Source organism: Amphibalanus amphitrite, unplaced genomic scaffold, assembly GCF_019059575.1.
Source record: "Amphibalanus amphitrite isolate SeventyFive unplaced genomic scaffold, NRLGWU_Aamphi_draft 001638F_arrow, whole genome shotgun sequence".
In the NCBI taxonomy this organism is placed as follows: Eukaryota; Metazoa; Arthropoda; class Thecostraca; order Balanomorpha; family Balanidae; genus Amphibalanus; species Amphibalanus amphitrite.
In genome coordinates, this window is record NW_024883131.1 from 96,883 (window position 1) to 108,902 (window position 12,020).

At 53.0% G+C, this 12,020-nt stretch overlaps 1 protein-coding gene across 1 annotated transcript in view; it reads right to left on the reverse strand.

The window, feature by feature from the left end:
* Positions 1–9,407, reverse strand: part of LOC122374321 (cadherin-related family member 1-like) — a gene marked incomplete at its 3' end in the record, with an annotated part of 100,236 nt that extends 90,829 nt beyond the window's left edge. Inside the window, exon 1 of the mRNA XM_043352991.1 lies at positions 9,007–9,407. Coding sequence (XP_043208926.1) covers positions 9,007–9,073 — 67 coding nt within the window. The remainder of the gene's footprint in view (positions 1–9,006) is intronic.
* Positions 9,408–12,020: the final 2,613 nt, after the last annotated feature.

Below are 12,020 nucleotides of genomic sequence, written 5' to 3' on the forward strand. Positions count from 1 at the left end.
GTTCGGCGCTCTTGCGAAAAAAAAAAAACTATGGGGGGCGGCACCCCGCCCCCCCTCGTCCGGCGAGGGTTAAATAACGAAAAAATCGCATCGCGTAGCGCCTCGAAATTCGGCAAAACTATTTTCACTTCCAATTTACGCATCGTGTGCAACCCTGAACCTCTTATCTTTCAAGGGCAGGTCACCATGTCACCTTGAATGACGCGACCTCCAATCACTTTTTTGCAACTTCGTCACCGTATCAGAGATACAGTAGATGACCGAGTCCTTTGAAAGTTGCAGGATGTGATAAGACTATTATCAGCTACAATTTTTTGGCAAACAACGTACATTTTAGCAATTTTTGTCTCCTGAAGGCTAAATCGTTATTCATTAGGTTAAAACTGGGGGCGTCATCAGAAAGAACGGAATTGCTAATTGAGCTAATGTCCAATGCCCAGTGTACACACATCTATCATCTATGACATGACATAAAAACACACACAAAAACACGCTGCTCATTCACTCACTCAGATGCTACCATACTACCCACCCGGCTCTACGTACCCCGACACTGCGTCCCGTTTCATTTCAGCCAGCAGCGATGCGTAGGTGGCCAGCCGATTGGGGCGCGGCGACCCTGGCGACACTTCGGAGCAGCTGGGCGCGATGCTCAGGAGCTGGTCGGTCAGCTCCTGAGTAGTTGCCACTCTCTCATCGACTGACCGGGGAGCGGCGCGTGGCTTCAGGTACTGCGCCAGCTCGGGGTCGTCCAGTGGGTTGCGGCTAGGCAACGCGCAGTGCAGCTCACCGACGCCCAGCGGCTCCTCCCGCAGCCCGTTGCGCCGGTTTTGCACTGTCCGTCCCCTCCACGTGCCAGTCTCTTGTTCCCGCCGCTTCTGCTGCACCTCATGTTCAGCCGTTTGCAGGATGCTTGCCGCGTTTCCTCTGACAACAGCCAGAGCCAGCCGCTGCCAAAGCCAGGCTGTCCAGGGGGGTGTCACTACTTTGCTTCGCCATAGGTCCAGTACTGATGTCATTGGTTTCGGACCCGGTGACGTCAGTGCTGGCTACATCCGGGAACTTCTTGCACTTGGTTCTCATTAGAGGTGGCCATATTGTTTTGTCCCGTGACGACACATTTGCGTCACTGAGTCCGAAACTGGCTGTAAACAAATCGCTCAGTGTCGCTACCTCCTATATATGGCCTTGGGCTGTCTCTCGACGGTCTTCCGTTACGGAGGCGATCCTTGCACCGAGCTCCCGAACAAACACCTTTGTGGAAGGACCACAAGCTCCAGATGTCTCGAAGGCCAGAGGTTCAAAGTGGAAGCGCTGCGTGAGATCATCGTACTTCTTGCGCTTCTTGACTTCAGCTTCGCGTGCAGCTGTTCCGGCTGAGGTAGCGGCTGCCAGCACATGGCTATCGGCGTATGTGTTGACGCACGTGGCATCCCAAGCTAGGCACATACCGTTTTTGAAAGGAAATATGCTGATGCCGTCGGGGCGCTTGCCGTCTCCACGGTCAACTCCTGTTGGCTCCAGAAGAGAGGGAATCCTTGCCGACTGCAGTGCTCGCCTTACGATGTCGTTCAACGCGGTGTGTCTAGGGTGTCTCCCGGCGCTGAACTTGCAGGTAAGGGCATGGTATCCCTTACTGTCCGCTATTGAGCCACATCTGCAGCGGTGTGGACGGCAGACATCGGCTCCCAAGCGAAGGGCGATGGCAACTCGCAGGGTTTCTCGGTCTAGAAGTGTTCCCAGGTTGGCAGACGGTGCAGCATGGAGCCATGCACCGCTTTCTGGTGCTGCAGTGCTCAGCAGACGAGCACGATCATACTGATTTGCTTCTGAGAGCAGTTTTTCCTGCTGCTGTTTTGCCAGGACTGCATCCCATGCCTTTTGCTTCAGCTGTTCGTCTCTTTCGGGTACGTTTTCACCTCCAGCTGCCTCTTGCCAGTCGTTGACGGCCTTTTCACGCTCTTCTGTGACACATGCAGTCATAGAGTCTGGTAAACAGGAGTACGAGTAGATGATTCCATGGCAGGCATGCAGTGAAGAGACGTAGCTTGGTAGAGCGACATCGACCAGGAGCCGGAGTCCGAGACCGCCATATCGAGTCGGGAGAACAGCCTGTTCCCAACTGGCTCCTGTGAGCTTGACGTTGCTGATGCTTGTCAGAGCCGACTGCATGACTGCGTCCAGCTGGCTGAGCAGACTGGCTTGCCGGTAGAGTGGAGCAAGGCCGTATAAGAGAGGTAGAATCATCCCGCGATTTCCAATGGACCGGTCGCTAAGCATTAGCGTGACGTCACTGGTGGAGACCGGGCGGCGCCCGGCTCCAAGCTTTACGTCGGGTACATTTGGCACCGTATAGTTATTATTACTGAACGTAACGACAACTAATGACTCCTAATAACTTTTTTACTCACCTAAAGCTGATTTCCTTGCCGGTACATTGCCGACCCGAGCCCCAGGGTTGACAATCATGGGATATGGGTCGGATGGGCGACCTCGCGACGGGAGAATTCTCCCGTTGCAATTGTTGGAACGATTGGGATTGGAACGATTGCAATTGTTGTGTCCCGCACCGCCGGTTGCATTCTCTATCTGCACCCGGGGGGGGGGGGCAGGGGGCACGTGTCCCTATCGGATTAGGGGGCCTCGGGCCCGAGGGGCCTTGCGACGCCAATTGGCGGCTGAGGGTCCACGCTGGCATCTTTCGACTCAGCAGGGCCCCACAAGGCTCGGAAGAACATCTTATGCGCTCCGAAGAGCCACACTTCTCTCCATAAGAGCCCCACACCGGCTTTTTAGTGTCCCTTGTCGGCCTTTGAGGGCCCTTGCCGGCTTCTCAGGGCCTATTAGCGACCTCTGAGGGCTACTTGCCGGCCTCTGAGGGCCCTTACCGGCCTATCAGGGACCAGCAGCTCTAAGGGTTCCACACACGCCTGCGATGACCCATGGTTGAAGGCCCCCACAACGGCGCCTGCGAGGGCCCTCACCGGCGGCTGTGAAGGCCCCACACCGGTGCCTAGCTGAGGGCCCAACACTGTCACCTCTGAGTGCAACCGGCACCCCTGAATGAGGTCCCGAAACCAATGCTTCTTAAGGCCATATATCGGCGGCTCTGAGGGCTCAACGCTGGAGCCTCTGACGGCCTCAGACGGGACCTGCGCATCGGACGGCCACTCACCGGTGACTTTTGAGGGCCCCACACCGACGACTCTGAGGGCCCCACTGGCGTCTGAGTGCACCTTGCTGGGCTCTAAGGACTCCACAGGGCTCCAAAAGGCATCGCAGACCTCTCGAGAGCCCCTGTCGGCCTGTGAAGGGTTCGAGCCAGCAGCTCTAAGGGTCCCACACCCGACTGTAACGACCCCACACTGCAGTGTCTCTGAGGGCCCACAACGGCAGCTGTGAGGACCCTCACCGGCGCCTCTGGGGACCCCGCACCAATGCCTCTGAGAGCCTCACACCGGTACCTGTGAGGGCCCACACCAGTGCCTCCAAAGGCTTAATAACCGGCGGCCCTAAGGGCCCTACACGGATGATTTTGAGGGGCCTACCGAGGGCACCACACAAACCCTTAGTCTCGCTGAGCTATCTCCATCCCATACTGGCTTTTATCCCAATTCCGGCTCAACTAATTATAAGCAGCCCCCCCCCCCCTCCATGGGTCAGCAGCGCCGCGCCGGTGTCGGGGGCCAGCGCCATCGGGGCGGCAGTCGGCCACGCGCACTCAATGGTTAGCGCTTAGCACCGGCGACTAGCGCACGCCCGGTGTGTTATCGGCCGTGAGCCGCTCCAAAACGGCTGTAGTAACTGGTCGATATAGGTAGTAAGCAGATGCAGAGATGCAGGAGGATTGATGACCGGCAAGCTTTTGTGTTATACGAGGGTGAAGGGTCGAAGTCGGCTGCTAAGTGGCGAGCGGATTTTATCAGATACCGGTTCACTATGACCTTTGCCCGGGTCCTGGAGTACCCTGACGCACTCTTGGAGAGCCGAATCACAGCAAAACTCCATCCACGACTGTATCTATACGGCTTACGCTTTTCTGAAAACGTCTGCGTTTGGCCTTCTACGGGCCCGGCCGGCCGGCCCCGATTGGCGGTCCACCAGTGACGTCACCGGTAGTGTTAAGCTGATTGGCGAATAATACATGGGAAGAACCGGGACGACATCCCCCTGGAGTGGAGAAGCTCGCAACAGATATTGAAGCTTCGGTAGCCAGATACAGTTGCGTAGCAGGAAGAGCGCGGTGTGGGCGTCCAAGTGATGTAAGCGCTCTACCATGTGCTTGAGCTCCCCCTGTTTTTCTTCCATGACGGCATCGGCTGCTGCTTCAGTGATGGGAGCGCCAAGAATGGTCTGCTCCGAAGCGCCGAGGACAGCTGCACCTGGGATAAGCTCGTGAATTCTTCTCACTGCCTGCATTGCCTCTTCATCAGCGCTGCCATCTGGCAGAATTATCTCGCACTTCCTGGCGTTGATACTGAGACCGATGCTGGCCATAGCCGGTATTAGCTTCTGCAGGTCCAAACAGATGGTGCTGACCTGGCCACCGATGGTGCCGTCGTCGAGGTACCATCAGTTGAATGGTGCCGTCACCCCTCTGGCCACTTGGTCAATGGCCAGCGCAAACACAGCGGGACCACACGGGTCACCTTGCTGAAGTCCCGTGGCCGATGTGATTGTTGCTGTTTCGTAGAAGAGTGGAGTTGGTGCGCTGTATGCTTGCCACAGTAGGTGGAAAAGTGACGGCACACGCTCTCGAACTTGGTGTAAGAAGTGGTCCCTTCGGATGCTGTTGAAGGCGTTGCGCATTTCGATTTTGATGATGGCACTGCCCTCGCCGAGCTCGTCATTGAATCGCCGCGTTGCATGTGCCGCTGCCTCGCATCCGCCTGTGGTGCCATATCCCAGCTGCACTGGACGTAGGAGATCTCCCAGCTCGGCGCTGATTGGCTTCAGAGCCACCTTGGTCGCCAGGCGTCGGTAAGTGTTCCCCACTGCGATCGGTCTCACACCTCCACCTGGTTTCCGGAGCGCTGTTAAGGCGCCGCCGAAGAAGGCATCACGCGCAGAGGCTGGGACGTCACCACTGAGGACAAGGTTCACGAGCGCCGTGAGAACTGAGATGAGTCGCACGCCAGCTTCCCCGGTGGATCGGGTGGTCAGATCTTTGAGATGGGCTGGTCGTAGGCCGTCAAGACCAGCGCTGGAGCCGGTATCAAAGGAGGCGATGGAGGCCGCCACTTCGGGCTCGGTGACCTGACACGGCTGGATGGACTCATCGGGCGCTGCTGGTAAGGCCAGATCGTCTGGGGAGGGTGGGTGTTTGAGCTGCAGACTGTCGATTATCTCCTGTGAGCTCTGGGCCAGCTGATCCTTGGAGGCGAGCAAACGAATGGCTCCGCGCACGTCCCCGTCTTCTATTTTGGCTGCCACGCTCCGTTGGAGGCGTCCGTCTTCGTTATGTTCAGGCCGTTGACGCTTCCCATGGACAGGATTTTTCACCCTGTTGGTCTCGACCGATGACTGGACATGTATTAGAGGGGTTGAGGTCATGTAGCTGTTGACTTGGCGTTTGATTTTCGACGTCAGTGACGTGTCCTGTGTTTGACTACTGTCGCGTTCCGGCACACACAAAGCGTGATATGGAAACAGCAGCAGTCTCTTCCAGGTCGATCCCGTGTTATTCTGTACGGTATCTTCGAGTAGGGTCGTGAGTGCACCAGCTGTAGCTATTCTAGCACCTCTAGGGATGCGGCGAATAACGTGGCGATCTTGTCTGAGCTTGGCTAAGCTGGACGCCAGATCACCAGCATCGCTTGATGGGATGTCCGCCTCCGGTGTTGAGCGCAGAACATTGGCGGTGGAATGATCTGGCTGCGAGCTGAGTGAAGTCTCAAAGCCGAGACATCTTTTGCACCACCAGCGTGATAAAAAATCAGCCTCCCTCCGCTTCAGGCCAACGCATGTGAGATGCCAATGATGGCCGCATGAGTCACACGTAATGTGATGTTTTCTACTGTTTCTGATGCCGCACTGTTCGCAAACAACAACTGACGGATTTCCTGATGATGAGATGATCTGCGGTTGGCTGTCTGATAGTGAATTATGTTGTTTTTGGCCATCTTGAGAGTTTTTCCCTTTTACAGAATTCTTTCTACGCGGCATCTTCGCTGAATACGATTCAGTGAATTCATAATTCAGATAATGGTATCTTGAAAACGAACAACTACTCTATTTAGCTGCACGAGCCTTCCTGCAAAAATCACGGGCACTTTGCCCTACTTTTACTGAGTTTTTTTAAACAAAAGACTAGAAAAATCAACTTTTAGATGTAAGAATAAAGACACATCTTATACTTATATGACACAAAAGTATGTTCCATAGCATCTACGTCAAATTAGGAACATGCCAATATGTAATACATTAATGAAAACAAGCTATATTCGGCTAAAATCCAAGTTTTCTAGAGCACAGCAAAACACGTCTGCACGCTTCAAGAAACCAAACGTTCAGTGACAAAAAAAAAACAATTTTTTGTCACTGAAATTCGATATCGATGCCTAAGTTCAGGTCAATTTCTTGTCCTCCCCCACTAAGTGAATAAGAGAAAAATCAACTGCCTGATTTTTCACTGAAACTCGTCGGAATGGCTTATTATACCATAAATGACGTCATTTATTACCAACCTTGACTACCTTGATGTATTAATTCCTATTAGACAGCTCTAAGGTCATGTGACGTCATCAACGGTCACCAAACGGATTTAATTGCTTACAGAAAAGATAGAGAATTATGACATTGTGTTAAGTTCGTTAAGTTCCGAATGATATGGATGTCGATCAGGCAAGCATGACACTGAATAGTAATTGCACTATTGTTCGTTTTTTTTCTTCAAAAGGACGTTGGCTCAAAGTTCATTCTCGAAGCTTTCACGTCAGTTTTAGCAGCTTCAGCGTCTGGCTAGGAATTTCTTGTAGAAAAAAAATGATCGATTTCAAATTGTGCTCTGTAAATACATGGAAAATGTGACTTCAAAAATGAGCATATGATGACGTCACTGGTGGCAGCTGGCACCCAATGTCCGTAAGAAAGCATTCATTACCAACGAATTTTGGGAAAACTTCGGTTTTGCTCTTACCGAGGCCCGAATCGAGTAAGCGATTCTTTTCATGATAGTTATGCATTGCATTGCAATGCAAGTTCCACAGCATGACGTCACCACTGTTCTCATGTCTAGTTCCAAAACGCAGGCATGGAATTTATCGGGAATAATTCGCATGTTAAAATAAGGCGACGTTCGAGTTTCTCAGGTTCAGTTTTTGCCCGTTTTGCTCGCTAAAACACGTGCTTATTCGAAAAAAATGCTTGGAGCCAGCGTCCTTTTGAAAAAACGAACTTTTATAGTGACCCCATGGCCTTTAGTCCCCTTGGACCACACTGACCACTCTGACCTAACAGACCACACAGATCACACACAGACCAGACAGACCCCACAGACCAGACTGACCACACTGACTACACAGACCAGACTGACCAGAATGACCAGACTGATCAGACTGACCAAACTGACCAAACTGACCAGACTGACCACACAGACTGACCACACAGACTGACCACACTGACCAGACTGATCAGACTGACCATACTGATCAGACTGACCACACAGACTACACTGACCAGATTGATCAGACTGATCAGACAGACCACACAGACCACACAAACCATACAGACCACAGTGACCACACTGACCACACTGACCAGACTAATCAGACTGATCAGACAGACCACACAGAACAGACTGATCAGACTGGTCGGACTGATCAGACCGACCAGACTGGTCTCGGACTAGCCAGGTCAGCTGAGCGCCGCTGACCCTGAGTCAGCTGAATAATGGTGCGGATCGGCAGCCCATCCAGCCCATCTTCCTCGGACTTACCATCACAACATCGGCCCCTACCCTCCTGCCGGGAGAATACGACGGACCGCAGACCATATACGGCGGACCATATAGGGCGGACCGTGGACCATATAGGACGGACCATATAGGGCGGACCGCGGACCATATAGGACGGACCATATAGGGCGGACCGCGGACCATATAGGACGGACCGCGGACCATATAGGACGGACGTCATATAGGACGGACCGCGGACCATATACGGCGGACCATATACGAGGACGGACCGCGGACCATATAGGACGGACCGCGGATCATATACGGCGGACCATATAAGACGGACCGCGGACCATATACGGCGGACCATATAGGGCGGACCGCGGACCATATAGGACGGACCGTGGACCATATAGGACGGACCGCGGACCATATAGGACGGACCGCGGACCATATAGGGCGGACCATATACGGCGGACCGCGGACCATATATGGCGGACCGCGGACCATATACGGCGGACCACATAGGGCGGACCACGGACCATATATGGCGGACCGCGGACCATATAGGACGGACGTCATATAGGGCGGACCGCGAACCATATAGGACGGACCGCGGACCATATACGGCGGACCATATACGAGGACGGACCGCGGACCATATAGGACGGACCGCGGATCATATACGGCGGACCATATAAGACGGACCGCGGACCATATACGGCGGACCATATAGGGCGGACCGCGGACCATATAGGACGGACCGTGGACCATATAGGACGGACCGTGGACCATATAGGACGGACCGCGGACCATATAGGACGGACCGCGGACCATATAGGGCGGACCATATACGGCGGACCGCGGACCATATATGGCGGACCATATAGGGCGGACCGCGGACCATATAGGGCGGACCGCGGACCATATAGGACGGACCGCGGACCATATACGGCGGACCACATAGGGCGGACCACGGACCATATAGGGCGGACCGCGGACCATATAGGGCGGACCACGGACCATATAGGGCGGACCATACAGGGCGGACCGCGGACCATATAGGGCGGACCGCGGACCATATAGGACGGATCGCGGATCGTCCAACTCACCTGCCGGGGACCACAGTGCGCCGATCAGCAGCAGCAGCCCGGGCAGGACTGCGCCGAGTCCGGCCATCGCGCGGCCGCCCGTCACTCCTCCCACAGTTCCTCGCGGCGTCCTCTCACTCCTCCTCCGACCACTGCTCCCTGTCACTCCTCTGTCGCCTCCTGTTGTTCCCTCCCCACGAGCAGACCGGGCTTTACGGTCGCTGCGGTCAGCCAGCCCACCCAGATCGGTCGGCACTGCCGAATGCTGTACTGCGGCACAGCCTACCCTCCGGACGGCAGCCAATGGGCGCGCGGCGTTCCGCTGCACCGGTGCAGGTCACCCTCAGCAGCCAATGGTCGCGCGGCGTTCCGCTGACCGGACGCAGGTCACCTGGGCCGACGGACTGCCTCTGGTGGCGGACGGAGCGGCGTCGCGCCGCGGCCGGGGGCAGATAGACGCTGATAGGCACTGATAGAGGCGGATAGTCGGCGCTCCGGCGTCAGCAGATAAGATACACCCAGTGACGTCAAACGGCGGCCGAACGGATTACGTACTCCCGGACACAGGGCTAGTTACGGCCCGACACAGGTTTAGGTACGGCCCGACACAGCATTGGGTACGGCCGGACACAGCATTGGGTACGGCTGGTCAGAGGATTGGGTACGGCTGGTCAGAGGATTGGGTACGGCCGGACAGAGGATTGGGTACGGCCGGACAGAGGATTGGGCACGGCCGGGTGAAAGGGTTAGGTTAGGTACTACAGACGGATAAATGATTGTACTCTTGCTACCAATAAAGCAAGAAATTACGAGAAAAAAAAAACTTAAGTTTATAAAGATAATCACTATACTTCGTTTTTTCAAAAGGACTCTGGCTCCAAGTATGTTTTTGGAATAAGCACGTGAAAATGACCACCGCAGTGGACGCGCCCGTAAGCCCTAATAAACAAACAGGAATAAGCACGTGTTTTAGCGAGCAAAACGGGCAAAAATTGATCCTGAGAAAAGTTGGCGTGCGGCCGTCCCTTTTTTATGTTTTATGCTTGCCCCCTTCATTGCACATGTTTTATTTCACGACGCGTCATTGTGAAAAGCCACACGGCCGCTGTGTCAAGTGGATCGATGATATAATACACAACTTGTATCTTGCATCTTGTATCTTGACCTTGAAAGGTCAACTTGACCATTTGACCTCAGGTCAAGGTCATGGCCTGACCGTAAAAGGTCGTGGTGCATATCAGCCGATCCGTAGCGTCGACCCAAACACATCTAAGGCGTTTTCATCGCTCCTAGCACGCGTCTATCAGAAGTTATTAGCGAAAACTGTTTTAGATACCTTTCGTGACCTGAGATGGCCTTAGGGACATAAATAGGGGTCACGGGTGCCATTTTCAGGTTCATGTGTCATTTTTACTTGGGATTCGGTGTTTGAAAGTGTTTAGAATGACGTTCGTCTAAAAGAGGCGCCTTTCAATTTTCTCCCATTGACTTATAGGTAATGGAAAGGTCGCAAAATTGACATGACCTTAGGTCACCCACATCAAAATTCAGAGATACACATTTTGTACATATTGTTTCTCTTATCAATCGCTGAAAGTTTCAAAGCGATCGGTCGCTCGGTGTAGATATGGCAGGCATTGAAACTTTTTAGGAGGTGAGGTCACTTGACGTGACCTGGTGACCTGACCTTGAGCGACCTTGGTCTGAAATTTTGCTAGCATGTGCGGAAAAGATGTACGGTAAGGTGTGCCAAAAACGGCGGCGCTCCGCCCTCCCGATTTTGAGATATTCGCGAAAAACCGCTGGGGGGTGTTCAAACACCCCCCCCCCCTCCCCCAGCTGGGCGCGGGCTAATTTATTAACCCGGCAGGCGGTGGGCCTCACGGCCACCTTCCGCGCGGTGGGGGTGGGGGCACTTTTTTGCCCCCCCCCCCCGTATCTCCGAAACTACTGGGCGGATCCGCAAAATTCAAACGGCGTTCGAAAGCCCTGTCAAATTCGTTGAAGAAAATTTAATTTCATTGACTTCGGGGTCATCGATGATGTCGGTCAGGTCAAAGACAAAATCTTTGGCCGTTCACCGGTCTTCTAGGGAATGCGCTATAGCATCGAGTAAACGCATTTTATCGAAAATCAGCGATTGGGCGTCAGTTGCCTAGTACATATATTGCTATTATAGGTCACTGATAATACCAGGTCAGGTCACAGGTCAGGTCACCAAGGGTCACCACATAAACCCAATTTTACTAGGGCTATGCGATGCATGTTTTATGGTCAATTTTTCATTTCCAACTCAATGGTGTTTGTTATAAGACCATCAGGAACGGTTTCGGTCACTTTCTGGTGCAGGTCAGGTCAATGTCAGGTAAAAAAAAGTCAAATTTCAAAGTTGATATCTTGGCATAAAATGGGTATTGATTCGATGCAGCTTGTCACGGAGAGTCTAATGATGGTCTTTGTTTTGCGCTACGTGGTCTAAAATTGCTAAAGAATGATTTTGAAAATTTGACGTCATCAATTTTGAACAGTTTTTTCGCAATAACTTGGTCAAAAAATAAGATATCGATCTAAAATTTGGTATGTGAATAGAAGTCGGTAAGGGCTTTTACACACGTTCCCATTTTTTCGGAAATCGTGAAACGTTTTGGATTTTTTTGGCTATTAAATTAAAAAAGGGTTTTTCGGGGTCAAAATTCAAAATCTCAAAATTTGAAGAAAGCAGTTTAGTCGCACTAGTGATTCTACCCCTTTTATGTCTGAACATTTTTCTGTATCTTCAAAGCTATAGGCCTGACAGCTCTTCCCGCGAAACCTTTTTTTTGGGTCGAAAATGGCAGAAATGACGTCACTCTGACGTCATTTGCGGCCAACCTATCATAGCCTTTGGAAAAAAAATGGTCACCATGTGCGCTAGCTACTCCCGGGAGGGTACTGAAAGTTTGGTGACGATCGGCGCAGCGGTTCTGGAGATAATTTGAAGAAAAAAAAAACTAAAGGGGGAGGGGGCAAAAAAGGCCCCCCCACCGCCTGGAAGG